This window comes from Peromyscus leucopus, chromosome 9 (assembly GCF_004664715.2).
Source record: "Peromyscus leucopus breed LL Stock chromosome 9, UCI_PerLeu_2.1, whole genome shotgun sequence".
Lineage (NCBI taxonomy): Eukaryota > Metazoa > Chordata > Mammalia > Rodentia > Cricetidae > Peromyscus > Peromyscus leucopus.
The window spans coordinates 61,986,157-62,009,448 of NC_051070.1; the positions used below are offsets into that span (position 1 = coordinate 61,986,157).

Here is a 23,292-nt window from a genome sequence, read left to right on the forward strand (position 1 = left end):
TGGAAGATCCTGTCCTGATTTCCTTCAATGATGGAATGCAACGCAGAGGTGTAAGACAAATAAACCCTTTCCTCTCCAACTTGCTTTTTGGTCACCGTGTCACAGCAGTAGTAACCCTAACTGTAACAACAGATAATGAAGGCATTTCAGTTTCTGTAGTCAAAGTAGCATGTGGAGTTCTGAGTCAGTGATTATATAGTGCCTAAAGTTTCCATCCCTCATATAATAAGACTTGGATAAAATATATTTATTTAAAACATTTTAAAGCACTGGAGCATTAAAAAGCATGTTTAACCTTGAGTGGGTCCTATTCTTAAAAAATAAACAGCTATTTGGTGAAATTATAAGTTGGTGGGGTTTTGTCTAGGTATTCCTTAATTAATAATCCTTCTGCTTGGGGCAGAGTACATAGTATTACTGGCTTGAACTGTAAAAGTAGTTCTAGAGAGAGAACAGTGGAGATCCTGGAAAAGAGGTGCTGGAAAGGGAGCAAGTCCAGACATTTATGTATAAAATTTGACAAGTCCTGTCACTCTGTAGTACTGTGCGTGCAGTGGTATTGGGTAAGCGCGTGTGTACACAGCATGAATGCCAGGGCCTTTAGTGGTAGAATATTCCAAGTAGATTGAGTTGCAGATGGCAATCTTTAATGAGGAAACCTAATATGAAAAGCCAGCATAGGCACTTAGTGACTACTTCAGATATTTGATATATTTGATTACCCTAAAAGAAGACAAACAATAGAACATAAAAAATGCACAGCAGAATGTCTGTTTGGGCTGTGATTACTTTTCATATAACGAAGACAGGTGGTCAGACTATAAGAAGCAAATAAGAGCAGCACTTCTTAGTGCTGGGGTCTGAACCTAGGGCCTCATGCATGCAGGGCCAACCACTAACAATTAAGCTCTCTCTCCAGCCAAAGTCAGCATTTTTTTTTGTTTTTTATTTCTTTGCCTCTTTTGAGGCACAGTCTCACTGTATACTCTGGCTGACCTGGAAGGCACTTTGTAGACCAGGCTAGTTTTGAATTTTTAGAGATTCACCTGCCTATACCTCCTGAATGCTGGGATTAAAGGCATGTGCCACCACACCAGGCCCTCAGCATTTTCAATATAAGATGAAAGAGGTCTGAAAGTTGAAACAAATTAATTGTGGTGCACATTCTGGACCTTACTTCAGGTTTTTGCATGTAAGATACATATATTTGATGTTGGTATTCATGTTGTAATTGAGTAGAAGGATAATCAACAGTTGAATGGTCTGTATAGATACACCTAACTGTACAGTAAATAACAATTTTTTACAAGATGTTTACTTATTAAAGAGCTATTGGGAGGCTGGAGAGATGGCTCAACAGTCAAAAGAGTACTTAACTGCTCTTAGAGAAAGAAGACCAGGGCTTGGTTCCTGATACCCACATGGTGGCTCACAACTGCCTATAATTCTAGTTTCAGGGAATCCAGTGCCCTTTTCTGGGCTCTGCAGGCTTCTGCACACACATTGTACATATACATATACAATAAATGCTAATAAGAAGAGCTGTTAGGACAAGTACTTTACTGGCTCAAAGATAATGATTGTAGTATCCTTGTTTCTTAACTGAGTACTCTGGTCTAAGGTCACATAGCTATAGAGTGGTAGACCTACTCATGTCTTTTCACGTTGCATTGATCACCCTTGATATTAGCCACATTAAATATGTTAGTACTTAGAGCTGTATGTGGTCCACAGTGGAAGTTGAGCTAGGTCTGACTATGAAGACATTTGTCACATTTCAAATTCACCCCCCCCCAAAAAAAAAGACAGTATAAGTCTAGATTTAGTCCTAAACACCACCAGATTATAGCACTGGAAGCAACAGATACTGAGCCAGCAACAATTTTCAGACAAACTGGAGCAAAAGGCATTACTCTGCTGAACCTGGTATTGAACACCTGTAATCCAAGTTTGAGAGGCTGAGACAGGGAGGGTCACAGCATTTGAGGCCAGCCCAGGCTACATAGTGAGACCTTGCCTCAAAAACTGTACTCAGACCCCAAAGGAAAGTGCTTTCTTCTTGATACATTCTCAAACTTTTTACAAAAGGCTCAACTTGACAGTCATCAGGAGTCTATAAAAGTCTATGGATTCAAAGAAAGCATCACAGCAGACAGCTCTCATGATTTCCTGAGAGCTTTGGGTTTTAAAGGTACAGTTAGTAAATTCATTCATTACTTGAACACTCAGCTAAAGAATGATGTCACAAAGAATTGGTTAAGTCAGGAAGTCTCCAGAAATATACTATGGGTTACAGAAGGCCTTTGTGGCCTATTTTAGTGAGAATTTGCACCACTTATGCTCCTCACACCAGTCACCCGACTGTCACCATCTTCCTGCCCAGCTATGTCATTTGTCTACTGTCAGACTTCGATTCCTAAGAAAGTATATAGGTGTATATGAAACGTAATCCTAATTAGTCTTAATAAAAACCCGGAGTCAGATACCAGAGTAAAGCTGAAAGATCAGAGGAGCAGAGCAGGAGCCACTAGAGACTTCTATGAATCCTCAGACTGAATGAGCCCAAGATGCTGTCTCCACCCTCCGTATATTCCTGTCTTTACCTCCCAATTGTGCTTGGATTAACGGTGTGAGCCTCCCAAGTGCTGAGATTAAAGTTGTGAGCCACCACCGCCTGGTCTCTATGGTTAAGTAGTGGCTAACTGCAACCTCTGATCTCTAGGCACACTTTATTTGTCAGAACATAAACAAAATATCACACAGCATAGATATCCTAGTTAGAGTTTCTATTGCTGTGATGAAACAACATCACTAAAAGCAAAGTTGGGGAGGAGGAGTTTATTTGGCTTAAACTTCCACATCATAATCTGTCATTGAAGGAAGTCAAGATAGAAACTCAAACAGGGCAGGAACCTGGAGGCAAGAGCTGATGCAGAGACCACGGAGGGGAGCTGCTTACTGGCTTGCTTCTCATGGCTTGCTCAACCTGCTTTCTTATAGAACCCAGGACCACCAGACTAGTGGTAGCACCACCTACCATGGGCTGGGCCCTCCCCCATCAATCACTAATTAAGAAAATGCCTTACAGCAGGATCTTATGGAGGGAGGCATTTTCTTAACTGAGGTTCCCTCCTTTCAGACAACTCTTGCTTTTGTCAAGTTTACATGAAATTAGCCTGCACAGTATTTCACTAAGCTTCATTTTCAAGTAGCTTTATTGAAGGATAATTAACATAATGATAAACTGCATGTTGATAAACTGCATGTTTTGTCATCTGTGTACGTCATGAAACTGTCACCAAATCAAGATGACAAGAATAATCATAATTCCTTAATTTTTGTGTGTGGCAGGGGGAACGGTGGGTAGAGGGAGGCCAGAAATGGGAGTTAGATTTCATCCCTCATCTGAGGTTCAGGCAATTGTGAGCTACCTGATGTGGGTGCTGAGACTTGAACTCAAGTCCTCTGTGAGAACAGCAGGTGCTTTTATCACTGAGTCATCTCTGCACTTCCAATAATCACACTTTGTACTTGTTCTTTTGCTAATTTGATTAGCATTCTTCTTGAATTAAATTATTCTACAATGCTGCTCTAAGATTTTTAAATTCTTGAGACACAGAGTCCTGTATGAGACACAGACTGCCTGGTGCCCAAGTAGTTTAAAAAAGGTTGTCACATGCCCTGGGACTGGAGTTGCTGGTATGAGATGCCATGTTCTTAACTGATGAGACATTTCCCCACCCCTCAGATCTTTCTTATTAAAGGAATTCTATGCTCTCTCTCCCCCCCCTCCCTTCCTCTCTCTCTTTCTCTCTTGGTTCTCAGCTTTAGTTAGTTTCTAAGTAGTGATGCAGTGGAGTTATAGTAGATTGCAAATTTAAATAGTTTCAGGTTTCTGATGTGATATTATTAACTATTCATCACTGCTACATTTTTTATCTATAACAAATGGACCAAGGGACTTGATGGGAAAGGAGGCTTGAAGGCTCCTATTTGCTTCTTAATTTCTCATACTAGACAATACTTTTTGGATCAAAGTGATGCTTCTTTTCCAGAGATGACACTGTAATACCATTTTCTTTGAAAAAGGATAATGTTTAGTGTTGAGGAAGCACTAAATGCATGGAAGAGGATGACAGCTAATTGTTTTTCTCATTTTAACTGTGTGTGGTGGATAAGTGCATACAAATATTGTCCTAGTTAGGGTTACTATTCCTGTGATGAAACATGACCAAAAGCAAATTGGGGTGGGAAGGATTTACTTAGCTTACACTTCTACATTGTAATCTATCACTGAAAGAAGTCAGGACAGGAACTCAGACAGGGCTGGAAGCTGGAGGAAGGAGCTGATGGCAGAGGCCATGGGGTGTGTGTGTGTGTGTGTGTGTTGCTTACTGGCTTGCTTCTCATGGCTTTCTCAGCCTGCTTTCTTATACATCTCCGGTGGCCCCACTAACAATGGGCTGGGCCATCCCCCATCAATCACTGAATAAGAAAATGTTCTTCAGGGTTGCCCACAGCATGATCTTATGGAGGCATTTTCCAAATTGAGGTTCCCTCCTCTCCAGTGACTCCAGCTTGTGTCAGTTGGACATAAAACTAGCCAGCACAGGTATATTCAATAGTGAAAGTGTAGAATCCACTGTGTAGTTTCCACAGTTTCAGATTGGCTGTTCTAACTGTATGGAAGTAGATGAATAGACTGGTTGTGGCTGGTCACTTCATGATGTTTGTTTATTGTTTATTTGCAAGTTCTTTACAATAAAGTTTTAATAATAAAAACAATGACGACAATTTAGCATAATTAAGTTTAATGTATATACTGAATATCCAGTTGTGTTGCTTAACTGTAGGAACATGTTCTGAGAAATGCATTGGTAATATTGTCATTCTGTGAGCTAGATGGTGTGGCCAGTCACACAGTATGGCTTCTTGATGAGGTCAAGAAAGAGCTAGTAAACATGAAGTGTATGAGGCTGCTGCTGTTATGTAGAGCACACTCTGTTATAGTTGTTTTAGTCCGGGTTCTCTGCAGGAACAGAACCAAGGGGATTTATTTATGAAGTCGGCTTTAATGACAATAGAGAATCACACAGGAGAGGTTGAGAATCTGGTGGTTTCTCAGTCCATGAAGCTGGTGCCTCAGCCATCCCAGTCTGGCTTCTGAAGCTGGAAGGTTCTTAGAGAGCCACTAGTCCATGGTGAAAGCTTGGAAATGCCGGTGGGAGAGCAGGGAAGGGATCAGGGTGGGCCTTCCCGCAATCAGTCAAGGCGATCTGGATAGTTTTCGGGTGAGGAGTGAAAGTGTAAATAAAAGTACACTTAAAAAAAAGTATAGTAAAATAAAGTCATAGACTGGTAATGTACTTGTTTGCCATCACCAGTAAGTATCAGTGTACTTCACATAGTTGTATATACTATACTTTATCCACCTGGCAGGGTGCTAGGTTTATTTACACCAGCTAGCATCACTACAACCAAGTGAGTATACATTACATTGTGTCTTAGTTATGTTTACTGTTGCAGTGATAAAACACAGTGACCAAAAGCAACTTGGGGAGGAAAGGCTTCTACATCATAGATCATCATTAAAGTCAGGGCAGGAACTCAACCAGGGCAGGATCCCGGAGGCAGGAGCTAATGCAGGCAGAGGCCATGGAGGAGTGCTACCTACTAGCTTTCTCCTCATGGCTTGCTCAGTCTTTCTTAATGCAACCCAGGACCACCATCTCTGAGGTGGCACCAGCCACAATGGTCTAGGCCCTCCACATTAACCACTAATTACAAATATACCCAGTAGGCTTGCCTACAGCCAGATCTTAGTGAAGACATTTTCTCAACTGAGATTTCCTCCTCTCAACATGACTCTAGCTTGTGTTAAGGTGAAATAAAAACTAGTCAGCACCCACTGTGACATTAACATCACAGTAGCGACCTTGGCAGTAGATGATAGGAATTTTTTGTTTCCCCTATGTTATGGAGTGAACACCAGATATGTGATGTGTTGTATGGTGTATGATTATGTATCCAGATTATTAATGTATTTCGGTATTTAGGTTCTACATCATTTGCCTTTTGCTCTAATTACTATTAGAGGCTAAATGTTTCAAATTTTGTATAGTCTCACTAGCACAAGCAGAGAACACAGACGATTCCAAGCTCAAGTGTTGCACGAATCCTAAATGGTCTTTTTTTTTTTTTTTTTTTTTAATCTTGGTGTGATCGGACACTGGACGGCCTGGGAATTGAACCTGGGTCCTCTGGAACATCAGTCAGTGCTCTTAACCTCTGAGCCATCTCTCTCCTCTCAGGAGAGAGAGGGGTCATGTGTTTCCTTCTTCCTTTTTCCCACCCTCCCTAAATGGTCTTATAATAAAAACCAGGAGCCAGTTATCAGGGTGAAAGCTGAAAGGTCAGAAGCATAGCAAATCATAGCCACCACCTCTTACCTCACCAACTCCTCAGCCTGCAAGAGCCAGTTCCTATCTCCTCCCATCTGGTGAGGAGTTAGTGAGGTAAGAGGTGGTGGCTGTGGCTTGCTCTGCTTCTATGATCTTTCTGCTTTTACCCTAATATCTGGTTCCCGGTTTTTATTATAAGACCAATTAGGGTTTGTGCAACATGCAAGGAAATAAATATAAGTAGTATTCAGACACTGAAACTGAAATAGATCAGGCAGGTTTGCTAAAAAATAAAAATAAAACCACTAAGATTAAAAGCTTAATGGGCAAAAGAAATGGGGTCTAAAATTGGAAATCCAAGTTGCAGTCTGTGAAGAACAAAAAGGGAGTAAAAAGCATTGGTAATTACCTACTTTGTAAAAGTGGCAGGAGCTCTTATTAATGTTTAGCATTTCTCAGAAACACTTTTTAGGTAGTTTAACATCCCACTTTTGTTACAGATAGGGCAAAATAGATGAGATGAGAGGAAAATGTTGAGTTCGGTTTGGAATATCATGGGATTTGTGGTCATTTCTGGGTGGTGATCCAGAAGATACTGTAGCTCAGGTGAGAACTATTGGCCTAAATTCCTCAAGGTTGTTGGACTTGTGGAATACTCCCAAATCAACATAAATACAGCAGTTTACTTAAAGGAAGCTGCACTTGAAGGGGTGATTCAGGTCTGGATTTCAGGAGATCTGAAATCTTCTGTTCATATTCACCACCTAGAAAGTATGTGTGTGTGTGTGTGTGTGTGTGTGTGTGTGTGTGTGTGTGTGTGTGTGTGTATATATATATATATATATAAATAAAACTGCACAATTCAGAATTCATGAGGAAACACCCAGAATGTCCGTGGTTATTGAGATTGAAGGCATATATGATAACCTGGAATGGATTTTTAGGGCCTATGGGCTTTTGATAAACTTAGGGAAGAGAAACCTGGATGGATGGAGGAGGACGACCAAATGGGAAGAAAGTCAGGTACATGGTGTTATGGAAGTTAGGGAAATGAAATTAATGAGTGAATGATTTGAACAGAGCACTGCAGACATGCAACCCAAATAAGGATTGAGATCCTCAGTTGCAAGATTGCTGATGATCTTGGCAAGAATAGTGTTAATGGAATTTTGGATAGAGTGAAAGTGAAGGTAGTGTAGATGGCTTTATAAAGAATTTTGACTAAGGAGGACAGTGATCAGTAGAAAATTGGAGAGTAATTATGTTTTTAATGAAAGGAACTTGGGTATACTTATGATGTGGCTCTAGGTTAACAACAAAATACATAATACAATCATCACCAAATTACAGAGCATCAAAATCCTACTATTAGATAGTTATAGTTAGTTAAAGATTAAATAGTTATAATTATAGTTTTCCTTGTTAAGAATTTCAGAAAAGAAGCTCACTAAAGAGGTGTAAGTGTATAAATTTGAAAAACATTATAAGATAGTTCTGTTAGTAATATAAGTTAGAATAGAAAGTGAATCAGGTACATTTTGGACTTACCAAAATAGGATAATGGAATATTTTCTCTGAGTTTGTCAAATGCAAATGGACTAGACATTGTTTAAGTATTTATTGCTTGTATATATTGTATATAGTTATTGTACTTATTGTATATAGTTTTTCTTATTAGTTATAACTTTTTTCCTTTTTTCTTTTTATTAGAATAGAAGGGGGAAATATGGTGATATTTTATTTGTGCTGAAATGTGATTTTATTTGTATGTTAATAAATAAAGTTGCCTGGGGATCAGAGCTAAAAGCAAGCCATTTAGCAGAAGTCCAGCAGTGGTGGTACACGCCCTTAATCACATGGCAGGCAGAGTTTCTGTGTGTTCAAGGATACAGCCAAGTGGTGACCCGAACCTTTAATCCCAGTACCAACCATAGAGACCTGGAGGTCTGTATAGACAGGCAGTGACAAGGAAATCATGTGGTTGGGTTTAGAGCCAATGAGAAGGTATAACAGAAAGGCAATAAAAAGACAGGTCACACAGGAAAAGGCTTCTCTCTCGGGGAAGAGACGGCAGTGACTGGTAAGCTAAAGGTAGTCTTGGACTTCGCTAGTGCTCTGATCTTTAGGCTTTAACTCTGTATTTGGCTCTGCGTTTCTTATTTTACTAAGACTGTTTAGAATTTCATCTACATCTACTGAACAATTTTTCTCTAAGATAATTATAAACCAAATGAACTATTCAACATAGACTAAGTTTGTATGTACAAGACAAATACATTAGTGTACTGCCCTATGATGACATGTCTGCTCTGGAGTCAGTCTGGAGCTGTATCATTGATCCCCACATGTACAAGCTTTGATGTTTGGGGAATGCTCCTGGGGTGTCTCTGTCTCTCTATCTCTCCCTCTGTGTGTGTGTGTGTGTCCATCTGTCTATTTCTCTCTCCTCTCCCCGTTTCTTTTCTTTATGAGAGTACCTCATAAGGTTCCTAAGACCAATCAATCAAATTATAGCAAATGTTTCTAAATAGGAGCAGTGCCTGTGGCATGCTGAGGGCTCCCAATAAATATTAACTATAGTCATCACTGTAGTGGCCACAACTCAGGCTCCCAACATCATTCCAGCTGTGATGGCCAATGTCTCATCTATCTCCGTACACTTCAACACTATCTACCAACATCTTGTGTTCATTCTCATTTCTGATACCATTATATTCACTAAGGACTGGCAAGTGGCTCAGCTTAGTTTTCCTTTCCAATCAAAATCCTGATTGTATTACTGGTATCTTCAACAACTATTCAAACAGCCTGTTCAAAAGGCTGGCCAGACACAGACTTCTACTCTTCACCTTTAAGTTTTAATTTCTCCATAACTCAAGAGTCTGTGGCAACTTTTTCCCTCAAGAACCAACTACAGACTGGGCATGGTGGTGCGCGTGATATATTGTATACCCTAATAAACTTGCCTGAGGATCAGAGGACAGAGCCAGCCACTAGATTAGACATAGAAGTCAAGCAGTGGTGGCACATACCTTTAATCTTATTACTCGAGAGGCAGAGATCATTTGGATCTCTGAGTTCAAGGCCACATGGGGCTACATGAGATTGATCCAGTATAGAAGAGAAACAGCTAGCCAGTGGTGGTACACCTTTAATCACACACTTGAGATCTTATGCCTTTGCTTGGGAAGCACACCTGCCTTTAATCCCAGGAAATAATATGGCAGGGCAGAGAAAGGTATATAAGGTGTGAGGAAACAGGAACTCACTCTCTTTAGACTGAGGATTTCATAGAGGTAAGAACTAGTGGCTGGCTGTTCTGCTTCTCTGATCTTTCAGCTTTCACCCTGATATCTGGCTCTGTTTTGTTTTTTGTTTTTAAATTAAAAGACCATCTAAGATTCAAACAGCACTCCTTAGTTAGCAATATCAGTATCTTTAATTGAGATAGGTTTTTAAAAAAATTTTATTATTTTAAAATTTCATGAACTTTTTGATTAAAAATAAAAAACCTTGCAGATAAATAAAAACATCACATGGAAATTAACCAGACCAAAGTATGTACAACCCAGTGAACAATTAGAAAAGGCATTTATTTGCAGTGGAAACTGTGGAGTGTCACATTAAATTTTATACTTTCGGTATTGGATATATTTTATGTACTTATCTACTTGTTTTGGTTTGGTGTTGGTACTGAGATCTTTTTAAAACATAATGTTTTTATACTGCCCCAGACTTGGTGCTTGAGAAACACTCTGGATTGGAGCCAGTAGTCTGTTTTAATAAACTGTAGGATTCTGGGATACTAAAGTTTGAGAATCACTAATCCAAGCCAGGTGTAGCGTAGGAAGATGATGCCAGAGAAGTGTTAGTATTATCAGTGGGGGGTTTGTTGTTGTTATTTGTTTTTTTGTTGTTGTTGTTTATTTAGGCCTACACTCTGAATTGAATTATAATGGGTACCTATTACTATTACTTTGTATTTTGATGGCTGTAGCTTGTTGGTGTCACTGGACAAAAGCATCAATGGATCACAGTTTTTTATGCATCTTTTGAAGATCTTTTGGGTACTGGGTGTTGAACCTAGGGCAATTGCATGTGCTAAGTAAGTGCTCTCTCACTGAGCTTTTCCTCCAGCCTAGAGAACAAGTTTAATACAAGATGCATGGTAGTGTATTAGTAATGCTATTTCCCCTTAAACTCTTAAAAGCAATGTGATATTCCATATACAAAAATTGATCTCATAGACAGTAATTCTTGAAGCAATAATAAAATAGATTTCCATGAATCCAACACTTAATTTCAGGACTAGAACAAGTGAGCTAGCTCTATTTTTCTGTTACTATGACTACTAATTATTAAGTTGTGTCTCTAGATTTATCATATATACTTCTATACTGAAATATAATATTAATTTTTTTCATAAGCTAATGTGAAGAAAAGGTTCATTAATTTTTGTTAAATAATTGTATCACAGTTAATTAAATTCTGTTTTTATGTTTTGCTATTACATACCAGTGATGCCCTCAAACTGTTTATATATGTCTTGTGGCATATGTAGCAAGAGTTTAAATAGAGTAGACTGTCTTTTAGGCTGATTTTTAGTGTTACCAAATTTTACCAGCTTGTTGCTGGAAAGTGGTTGTACAGACAAATTTATCAGTTGCTCCACATCTTCGTGAATATTTGTAGATACTATACTTACTTGTTGATGTCTAATTCATACCGTATTAGTTTATAGAGTTTTAATTCACATACCGTTCAGTTCACTCATTGATTGTCTGCTGTTCAGTGGCTTTTGATGTATTCCAAGAGTTGTGAAAATGTCACAACTGAAGTTAAAATATTTTCACCATCACGGCAGATGGTGAAATCTTTTAGCCCTCACTGCTGTTTTCTGTCTCTCCTCCCTCATCCCCCACTCCCTATATCTAAGAAATATTCATCTTTCTGCCTGTAGATTGCCAGTTCTGGATATTTATAGAGATGGGATTATAGTATGGGGCTCAAAGTTCTTGGAGGTTAACTAGTGTGTATTGTATTCCTTTTTGTTGCTACATAGTTAATGAATAGAGTACAGTGTATTTGTTGATCAGTTTTACTTCCTCCTAGCCCTTTTATTTATTTATTTATTTATTTATTTATTTATTTATTTATTAATTTATTATTTATTTATTTATTTATTTGGTTTTTCGAGACAGGGTTTCTCTGTGTAGCTTTGCGCCTTTCCTGGAACTCGCTTTGTAGACCAGGCTGGCCTCGAACTCACAGAGATCCGCCTGCCTCTGCCTCCCGAGTGCTGGGATTAAAGGCGTGCGCCACCACCGCCCGGCTCTCCTAGCCCTTTTAATACATACCTGCTTTTTTTCTTTTTGTACTAGATAGCAAACACAGGACTGTGCACATGTTAGGCAAGTACTCTACCACTGAGCTGCAACACTGGATCTCCTTTTAAAAATTTAGCATCTCAGGTGATTTTCATGTGCATTTCTCTGATATGTTTACTGGTCATTGTCTCCCTTCTTTGGAGAAATGACTAGTTAGCAAATCTGGTGTGTTTTAATAGTGTCACTTGTCTTATTATATTACTAAGTGTTAGCTGTAAAGATCCATTGTTCTTCTATTAAATTTATACAGTCTAGGGGTGTGGGATGTACTTCTGTTGTGAGGTATATTGTGTCAGATTCTGTTTGTGATGTTAGAAATTACTGATAATCATTGCCTGGACCCATGAATTTATTTAATTGTGATGACATCTGAGTTCCGTCATTCCTTCACAATTCTGAGTTTGAAGGTAACATGTTCTTTTAGGAGGTTGATGTCTCATTGCTCTGTGGGTTTTATTGCTTTACTAGAAGTAGCTTTGTCATGAATACCATGAAACAAGAATGCTTACTTGGTGGCAGTCCTTAAAGGGTATCAGTACAAGATAACAGAGCAATCATTTTCTACGTGTCACTACTGGAGAAGGTAGTTTTGTATCCTTATACAGTCTGCAAAACCAGATTGAACCTGGAAATTATTTTGTCTTTCACCTTCCTTTCCTCAAGTAGAATTTAAACACTCCAGTTGCAATTCTTGGGAAACAGTTGATAGGACAAGGAACAAGTATAATGTGGCTGTTTATGTTTATTAAGGTACAGGTTTTATTCATACAACTCATGGATTGTAGTATGTAGGGTTTAATTTTGTTTTGCTTACAGGTATGTTATTCCTGCTCTGATCTGTACTTTTCTGAACTGGTTGATTTATTGTCAGTGTAGATTTTTAGGCTGGATTTGTCATCTGAGAGTCTATGCTAACAGTATGTTTTTAAGCTGATACTTTTTTTCTTTTTTTAGCCACTTTCTGTTAAGGGCTATTGTTTTTTAAAAGGTAAAATTTTTAATACACTAGTCCAATAAAATACAAAATTTATAAAGCCCACTTACAAGCAAATAAAATGACTGCTTTTTTGGATATAGTTTGTTTCACCCTGGCTCCTTTTAGGGTCCTTAACCTCTTGGTGCACTGCAGCCCGATGCTCTACCCATGTGCGTTTGGTTTTGTTTTTGCATTTGGAGTTTGTCAACTTTTTTTTGAATGCTTATCTTTTTGATTTTTCCAGACAGGGTTTCTCTGTGTAGCTTTGGCTGTCCTATAACTCACTCTGTAGACCAGGATGGCCTTGAACTCATAGAGATCTACCTGCATCTCCCTCCTGAGGGCTAGGATATTGACTTCTTGAATGTGGCTTTCTTTTTTCTTCTCTTCAGTTCTAAATTCTTAGTTGTTGTCTCTTTAAATGTTGCTTTTGTTCATTGCCTTTATCTCTTTGGATCTTGAGTAAACAGGATATTGTAACTTATTGGACCTGCTATTTCTTTCTTTTCTATATTTATCACTGTTTCTTTTATATTTACTAGTTGTTGCTCCCTTGTGAAGGCTCACAGAAGTTGTGGAGGCCCACAGAGGTTTCCTAGTGAGATCTGAACTTGCTCTACCCAGCAGGGCTGCATTAGAGGATTGCCTGACCACATGTGTGGTTACTAGGTGATTGGAAGGGTCTGTACTTGGCTGTGCTGGGGAGGTCTTTTGCTCCACCCCTTGGCGTTCCTATAAAAGGCCCTTAGAAGAGACAGAAGTGGCCGGTGGATAATGATCCAGGCCCTCCTGAGGCTATCCTGTGTTTCTATCTTTTTCTCTCCTCTCTGTCTTTCTATCTAAATATTTCTCCCTCCTCCCTCCTCAAGGGTACCCTTGTGAAAAAGTGGGAGTGGGCCACCCACAGAGAAATGGGTAGCCCCCCCACACTCCCTCCTTTCTTTCTCTTCTTTTCTCTTTCTGTTTATTCATTCTCTCTAATCTCCCTTCTCTTTTTTTCTCTCTCCTACCCCTCCCCACAGAACCTCAGTATATAACTCACATTGCACTTGAGTTTAGGATCCTCCTAATGCAGCTATCAGAGTCCTTGCATTACAGGCATGCTTCACTACATCAAACCCCTAATTGTTCCTTCTAACTTACTATTTTTTTTTTACTTTTATTTATTTTGTTTCAATGTAATCGCACCTTAAGCTTTATTGTGCACACAGGATTGTGTTACACAAGGAAACTTTCCCCTAAACTGTACTGTACTTAAATACTTAAATATGCCTAAGATAAACTGCCCAGTGTCAGACTCCAAAAGTTTGAACCAACACCAGCTACTAAGTAATGTTGAACCAGACTCATGTGGATCAATGCACTGCTGGCTATGGTGTTTGCTGAGACCCCTCACAAAGACTCACATGGAAGGAGAGAACCAACAACTCTCGAACAGTCTTCACCACACACACACACACACACACACACACACACACACACACACACACACACACAAATTATTAAGACAGTTTTACTTAAACTATAAGGTTTCTTAAAACTCCTTGCAGTGGCAGTGCCACACTTCCTTTTCTCCACACAGCCCCCTAAACCCTAACAGTTGTTCCTCTAGACTCTCATCTAGGCAGTGTGTGCTCAGGTTTCACTTGTCTAAAATGCCGTGTTTTCTAAGTTTGGAGAGTTTCCAAATGAGGTATATTGTAGTGTCTCTAGAGAGGCAGAACTGACAGAGATAAAGGTGAATACAACTGGGAGCAGATACACTAAGCTCATTGGCTTCATTTTGGAGGCCGAATAGTTCCACAGTGGCTGTTTGCAGGGTAGAGAATCAGGGAAGACTGAAGCTGTAGACCCATGAGAGGTGTGGCAAGGGAAAGGTAAGCATACTACTGTGAGTCCAGAGGATAGGGAGTGTGTTCAAAGGCAGAGACAAAGACACCCCAGACCCATGCTAAAAACTTGCCCATCCTTTCTGTTCTATGTGGACACCCAGTTTATTGGCTGGTGTCCACCTGTGTTGATGACAGACTTTTTAACTCAGCTTACCAACATAGATATACCACTGTCCTTTGACATCCTTACAGACATACCCTAGACAGCTGAGTTGAAGTATAAATGCTAAGAATGAACTCAGTGCCTACTGAAGCACTGAGAATAATTAGTGCTTTACCAGCTCCCTGACCCTGGCCATACCTTAGTCTAATAAATTGACAGCCAGATTTCACATCACAAGGATTGTACATGAGATTAATTGATAAGAGTTTAAAGTCTGTTTTTAAATCAGCTTTCCTATACCATGACAAAGTATATCAGATAATCAATTTCCAGGAGGAAAGGGTTATTTATTTAGCTTATGGTTTCAGAATTGGAATTCATGATCAGTTGGGCCTGTGGCCACACAGTACATTATGTTGGGAGTGTATGGTGGAGGAAGGTCTCTTTGTTCTTGGCAGCAGATAAGCAAAGAGTTGTTAGGGAGAGGCTACACCCCTAATGTCTTATTTTTCTCCCACTAGATTCTGCTTCTTAAAGACTTCTAACTTCCTAGTAATACCGTAGGCTAGGGTCCTTTGGGGGATATTTACCTAAATCATACCATTAGCCTGAAGCCCTTTAATCTCACTATCTGACTTTCTTATGTACTTGTTACTGACTTAGAACAATGTTCCACAGTATATAAATGTCACAGTTAAAGCGTGGAAAATACTTGGTTTGTTGTTGCTTTGTTGGTTTGGCTACTAGGAGTAAAGCTGTTGTAAACATAGAGTATAGGTTTCTTAGGAAAATAAGCTTCTTTCTACTGGAATAAATGCTTAGAAGTTCAGTGTCTGGGTCCTATGGTAGTTGCATGTTGAGTTTATGAATGTCAAATTGTTTTTGAATTATTGTTCTGTTTTATATTCCCCAACAATGTACAAAACTTCTTCATCTTGTCATCTGGTGTCATCACAAACTTTTCTGTCTGTCTGGCCATAGCACAATCTCAGGGATTTTTACCAGCTCCCTGGCCATACCTTAATCCAATAAATTGACAGCCAGATTTCATATCACAAGGATTGTACATGAGACTAATTGATAAGAGTTTGAAGTCTGTTTTTAAATTGTTCATCAACTTTTCTATACCATGACAAAGTGCTTTAGATATCAACTTCCAGGAAGAAAGGGTTATTTAGCTTATGGTTTTATAAACTTGTATTAGTATGGGAAGAATGGACTGTTTCACCAAGTTGTATCTACTAATATACATGAACATTATGTGCTTTTCTATTTATTTATATAATCATTGGCTTCATTTTAAAATTAAAAAAATTGGTGTGTATGTGGTGTGTGTGTGTGCGTGCTTGCGTGCTTGCATGTGTGCGTGCGTGCGTGCGTGCGTGCGTGTGTGTGTGTGTGTGTGTGTGTGTGTGTGTGTGTGTGTGATAGAGCAGGGGAGGGGGAAGGAATTTGCACAGGTTTGGAGGTCAGAGGACAACCTTGGGTATTGATCCTCACCTTCTACCTTGTTTGAGACAGTCCCTTTTTCTTCCTGATACATGTTCAGAATTCTGGGGATGCTCCTGTCTCTGCCTTCTGTTTTGCATAGGAGTGCTAGGATTACAGATGTGTACCTTACCTACCTAGGCTTTATGTAGATTCAAAGGTCCTGAACTCAGGTATGCCTGCTAACATGGTAAACACTATCCACCAAGCCATTTCCCCAGCTCCATTGACTTCTTTTATCAGTGTTGTGTAATTTCTTCATACAAGTCTTGTTTGTGTGCTGTTATATTATAGAAATCCGGCTTGATTTGACTACAGCCATCTTGCTAACTGCCCTCTTTCCCACCTTGTGGTCCTGTACCCCACTGGATGGAACAAAGGGAAGATAATAATCTGAGGTGCTTGGGAGATGGCTCATTTGGTGTACATGTAGGGTTTGTGTGTGTGCATGTGTATGTTTGTGTGCATGTGGGTAACTGTTCTAATGGAGGAGGAATGATTCTCTGCTATAGTTATTTGCAATATCCCTGTCTGTCACTGAACTTGGTAGATGCAGATTTTCAACTAGGCTGCTAGCTAGCAGGTGCCAAGGATCTTCCTGTCTTTACCACCCAACCCCCCAATGCTGAGGTTACAGATGGAGGGAGCCACTCCTGGCTTTATATGTGGGGGCTTCCTGCTACACAGCATACACTTGTATCTACTCAGGAATCTCCTCAGCATCTCTTTGGTTTTTCTTAACTAACATTGCACATGTATTTTTTTCTTTTCTTTTCTTTTTTCTTTTCTTTTTTTTTTTTTTTTTTTTTTTTTTGAGAAAGGTGCATGCCTGGTGTCTATGGCTCAACTTTGTCAGGCTTAGCATGTAAACATCTACCTTTGGATGCAGAAATCTATTTTTTTTATTGCCACTTAAAATGTGCTTCTGTCTGTGAGTCTTCAGTAAATTGTAGCTTGTATAACATTGGATATGTAAATTTTTCAAAGGTTAAAACTATTTTAAATTTCACTGTGTTTTCTTTGCTAATGTAGAGGTACAATTTTGTGTTTTAATTTTTTGTTTTATGACCTCATTGAACTTACTAGTTAGATCCAGGATTTTTTGTAGGTTCTTTGGGGTTTCCTGTATTGACAATCGTGATGTTGCAAATAAGGACTGTTGTGTTTGTTTTTTGTTTTGTTGTTGCATTCTGATCTATGTATGTTTACGTCCTTTTCTTACCTTATTTTACTGCCAAGAACTCCTGGCATTATAGTATTGAATAAGAACTGTGAAAGTAAAATCTTTGTCTTGTTCTCATTCTTTGGAAGAAAATATTCAGACTTGTGCTCTCAGGTATGTTAATAATAGTTTATGGGTTTTTTGTTTTTGTTTTTTGTAGTTCTTTGGTTTGTTTTGAATTTCCTCTTTTGCTATTTTTTTTTGAAGATTTTATTATGAATGGGTTTACTTTTTGTTGTTGTTTTATTTTGTTTGTTTTTTAGGCAGTGTTTTGGTATGTAGTCGTGGCTGGCCTGGAACTCCCAGAGAGCAGCCTGCCTCTGATCCTCTGAGTGTTGGGATTGAAGGTGTGTGCTACTATGCCCAGCTGGGTATAGAATTTTGTCAAATATTTTACTTTTTTGTTTGTTTGTTAATATGTTTCCGCACTGATTAGATTTCAAATACAGAACCAGTCTTGGATTCTGGAATAAAGTTCACTTTGTTATGGTGTATATTCTTTTTGTACAGTATGCATTATGTGTTCCCACTCCTCCCCAGTATCCTCAAGAACTATGTTCTAAGACCTTTACTGGTGCCTGAAACTATGGTATGGATAGTATTACACCTTGTATATAACTTACTTTCTCCCATATATAAAAATACTGATGATCTGAGTTTAAATGAAGAAATTAGGAACAGTAAGAGATTAACAGTAGTTAAACAGCTATAACAATATATTGTAATAACATTTACATGGTTTATCTCTCACCCAACATACTGTATCATATTGTATTTACTCCTGTGATGGTGATTTGAGGTGGTTCACTTCCTACATGATGAGATTAGGTGAAGTGAGGTGAAGTGAATGAAGGCAATTGGGCATTTTGATATAGCATTGGAATGCCACGTAAGGGTTACCTGAACACAATACAGTGCCACACAGTTAATGCGATAGCTAACATGGTGTTAAGTGATGACCAGACAGAACAAAGGGATGATTTTTGTATGATGGGCAAGAAGGTGACTTTTTATCATGCAACTCAGAATGTACAGAATAGTTTATTTTTGTAATTTTTCCATTGAATTTATGTGCATTATATGCATTTATGTACATATGTGTGTGCTTATTGGCCTATGAGCAGGAGCTAGAGGAGGACTTCTTAACATGTTCTGCTTTGTCACTGCCTGCTTTATTCCCTTGAAACAGAGTCTCTTATGGAACCTGTAACTGGTCATTTCAGTTAGGCTGGCTGTTGAGTTGCTGGGGCTACAGTACAGGCATCCATGGCCATGCCTAGGGTGTGTGTGTCTGTGTGTCAGGAGTGAGATCTGGTGTTTTCATTTCAAGTCCGCATGCTTGCGCAACCAACACTGACCCATCACCGCAGCCACTTAACACCACGTTAGCTATCGCATTACCCACTGACCCATCACCACAGCCCCTTTTAGTATTTTTAGACTGCAGTTGACAATGGGTAAAAACTTGGAAAGTAAAACTCCTGGTATGGAAAAACTACTACATATTGAATTTTATTTGGTAATTTTTTGCTTAAGAGTTTCCACATCTATATCCATAGGGAATATTGGCTTGCAGTATTCTTGTTAGTACCTTGTCATATTTTTGGAAAGAGGTGATGTTCTGATTTTTTTTTCCTCCAGACATTAGAAGATTTCTCCATTTAAGTCTTCTGAGCCTTGATAGGAACACATTTAAATTATGAATTTCATTATTGCCAGCTTCTTCTGTTGGTTAAGACGTAGTAGTTTGTTTTTCAGAAGCTCATCCAGTTCATCTAAATTAACAAATTTGCGTGTTTTCAGTTTATTCCTTATTCTTGTGATGTTACAGACTGTGTATCACTGCTATTTTGATTCCCAGTATAAGTAGTTTGTGTACTCCTTTCTTTTTACTTCTCTGGGTTTATTTTTTTTCCTATGTTTTGTCAGTTATACTGATTTTGCTTTCAGAGAGAGCTTCATTTCATTGTTCTGCTTTTTCTTTTTTTTTCAGTTTTATCAATTTTTATTTTTTGAAATTGTTTTTCATTTTATGTATGAGTGTTTTACCTGTATGTCTGTCTGTGTTCCACATGTGCACAGCGCCAACAGACGCCAGAAGAAGGCATTGGATCCACTGGGACTGGAGTTACAGACAGTTGTGAGCCCCCATTATGGGTGCTGGGAATCAAATCTGGGTCCTTTGCAAGAGCAACAAGTACTCCTAACCACTGAGCCATATCTCCGGCCCTTATAAATTTCTTTGCTTTGTTACTTCCTTTTTTTTTTTTTTTTTTTTTGGTCTGGTCCCCAACCCCTAGTCTAGCAGCTCTTGTTTTAAAATAAAAAAGTATTTTAAAACTCATCTTTGTCTTTAAATCCGAAGGAGTCATTCTGCCAACTTCTGACTTGTTTGGAAAGTTAAATAGTGACAAACTGAATTTAGAGTCACATAAGATTTAGGGGACATTTCATACTCAAGCCATAATATTCTGCTACTGGCTTCTCATAGACTTATGGTCAAATGCATTCAGCCCAACTTTGAAAGCCCCTATAGTCTACAGTTTAAGCTTTGTTAAAAAATCCAGCCTTTTCTGAGACTCAAGGTAATCAATCTCTTAACTGTGAGTCCCGGTAGAATTAAAAAGAAATTAATTTTCAGTCTACAGTGACACAGAATAAACACTCCTATTCCAAAGGGAGGAATGGAGAGCTACAATGGAAAGACCAAAAAAACTGAATCCAGAGGGTGAATGCCAAGCCCAGCAGCCCGTGTCTGGCATCTGAGCCTTTATATGAGTCCCACTGTGTGGGCTTTGGGTTGCCTCACTCTACAGCTCTACTCCTTGCACACATGGCCTCTTTTTTGGACCAGTTTCACTCAGTCGTTACAGTTTTCCTCTGTAGACATCCTGTAGTCCTGACATGTCTAGCATGCTGGGGTCATCATTGCAGTTTAGGCTTTACCTTAGCTTTACACAGTAGCCTCACAGGTTCTCCTTGCAGTGAATCTGACCCTGCCACACATTGCCTGATCTTTTCTGAAACATTGTCATAAGTCTTCATGACCCTTGAACTCTTATATTTTTCATGCCTGCAAAATTGGACACCGAGTTCTGCTGTGGCTGTAGTGGCTGCATGTCTTCATAGTTTAACCCAGGCAATATACTTCTCTAGGCAGCCATTTTTTGAGCAGAGAACTCTTACAGAGTTCTTGTTTTTTCAGGCACTCCACTGTCAGATAAAGTTTTTCAAAAAGATTTTCAGTTTTACAGTGCTGAGCCTTTGATGCAAGGGATATTGCTGTTAGGGCACCATAGATGTGTAATGTCTTCAGAAACCAGAAGAGGGTATTGTATTTCTTGGAGCTGGAGTTACAGGTGATTATGAACTGCCCAGTATGTGTGCTAGGAACCAAATTTTCATCCTCTCAAAAATTAGCAAACACTCTTAATCCATGAGCCAAGTGTTAAACCTGACAACCCATTTTTAGTGTGTGAGTACAGTGTGCAGTCTCTTCTTCACTATTCTGACCTCCTGAACATCTGTAGCAGCTCTGGCAAAGCTCTGTCACCACTTTTAAGGTTAACACTTCTCTCCTCATCAAACTGCACATTTTTACATTTTTCTGTTCAGAATTCTTGATATAAACCAGGCTAAAGGCATTGAGTGCCATCCATGCAATAGCCTTAATGCTAAGATGCCAGGACACAGGCAGAATGGAGCCAGATTCCCTCCAAATAACCTTTGGCCCAGTTCCTGTAGAAACTTGTTCCCTTATGGAGCTTCATGAACATAGTGTTTACTGTCTGTATTTCTAATTTCCCAGGCTCCTAACAGAATGGTTTCTCTGCATAGCCCTGGCTATCCTGGAACTCACTTTGTAGACTAGGCTGGCCTTGAACTCACAGATATCCACCTATCTCTGTGCGCCACCACTGCCTGGCATAAAGTCAGTTTTTTTGCTAATTACAATTCATGTTCAAAAAGAACTGGTCAAGTAGGTGCAGTGGCACATGCTTACTGTCTTGAGCTTGGAAGGAAGGCGAAGTAGGAGTTTGAATTCAAGACCAGCCTGGGCTATGTAGTGAGATCCCATATGAATAAACAAACAGATTAAATAAATAAATACATGGATTAGTTTTTAATTTTTAAGATTAAATTGGGGGGCTGAAGAGATGGCTCAGGTAAGAGCATTAACTGCTCTTCCAGAGGATCCAGGTTTAATTCCTGGCACCCACATGGTGGCTCACACCCTTTTGTAGTCCTAGGAAATCAGGGCTTTCTTCGTGCCTCTATAGGCACTGCATACATTCATATAAAATAAATAAACCCTCAAAAAATGGTTGAAAGAAGCTTAAGTTGGTTCTAAAAAGAGACACCAATTTGCATATTAGCAGTACTAATATTTTGATACTAATGTAATCTTTATTTTTCTTTTTAGACAATGCGAAGACACAGAAATGAAGTGACAGTTGAACTCCGGAAGGTAAGGAGGGGAGTGTGCATCTAAAGAAACCAGTTCAGAGACTGTTCTGGCTGGGCTATGACACTACTCCTGTGATCTCAACACTGGGAGGTAGAGGCAGGAAGACTGAGGGCAAGGGTCATCTACTACATATCAGATTTAAGGCCAGGGTAGGCTACATGAGACCCTGTCTCAAAAAACTGGTGCACAGAGCAAGGGGTGTTTTTTGTTTGTTTGTTTTTTCTGTGTTAAAATTGTGTGAGACTTGAATTATGAAAATACAGTGGTCAAACAGTTATCCCTAAAACCACCCAACATACGCCACACCAGGGTTACCAAGATGGCTTAATGTGTAGAGGCACTCTCTGTACAAGCTTTACAACTTGTGTTTGATCCTGAGAACCTAGGTAGGGTGGAAGGAGAACCCATACCACAAGTTGTCCTCTGATTTTCACACATGCTCCATTGTACACGTTCCCACACACGTCCATATACATACACAAGCATACAGTAATAATAGTAAATAAAAACTCATGATTAAATAGTTATAATTGTGTACAGTCACAATTATAGTATCCATTTTACTAAGGGTGCTAGGTATTTTGAGAAACACTTTGCCATCATTAAAATTCCACAACATTTTAGGAAATTACTATTTTCTTAATCCTCTCTTGTCTATGTGTGGTAGGTACCCTCCCTATTCCCATGTCTGCAATAGGAGAAACCTTATTTATTAATTACTAACTGAATGCAAGTGGTGTCAAGATTATTTTCTTTTATTTAATTTGAAAGAATTTAGAGTCACTTTGATGGTTTGAATAAGAATGGCCCCCATAGACTCATATTTTAATAGGGAGTGTCATTAGGAGGTGTAGCCTTGGTGGAGGAAATGTGTCACTGGGAGTGGGCTTTGGGGTTTCAAATGCCCAAGCCAGGCCCAGTGGCTCTCTCTTCCTGTTGCCTGCTGATCCAGATGTAGAACTCTCAGCTACCTCTCCAGCACCATGTCTGCCATGCTTCCTGCCATGATGATAATGAACTAAACCTCCAAACTGTAGGTTAGCCCCAGTTAAATGTTTTCCTTTGTAAGAGTTTCTTTGGTCATGGTGTCTCTTCACAGTAATAGAACTTTGACTAAGACACTTACCTTCATCAGAGTGTATTTTCATGTGAACTTATTTTATAGGAAACAAATAATTTAAATTGCCAATCAAGAAAATAAATACATTTGGAATTTACTTCAAATCTTGATATCTTGAATTATCCTTCTTCTGGTTTAACTCCTTTCTCTATTAAATTGCCATGGTGAAGCTTTTCAGTCTTAAAGAGAAAATGTGTCTATATGTACTGTTACCTGACCTCTAGCTTCTCTTATA

The 23,292-nt window shown here is 39.1% G+C and overlaps 1 protein-coding gene across 3 annotated transcripts in view; it reads left to right on the top strand.

Annotated features, from left to right (window-relative positions):
• The window catches only part of Kpna3 (karyopherin subunit alpha 3), an 81,109-nt gene that overhangs the window by 17,476 nt on the left and 40,341 nt on the right, over positions 1 to 23,292 (top strand). For all 3 annotated transcript variants that reach the window (XM_028870349.2, XM_028870350.2, XM_037208475.1), the window contains exon 2: positions 21,893 to 21,937. In XM_028870349.2, coding sequence (XP_028726182.1) covers positions 21,893 to 21,937 — 45 coding nt within the window. The remainder of the gene's footprint in view (positions 1 to 21,892; positions 21,938 to 23,292) is intronic.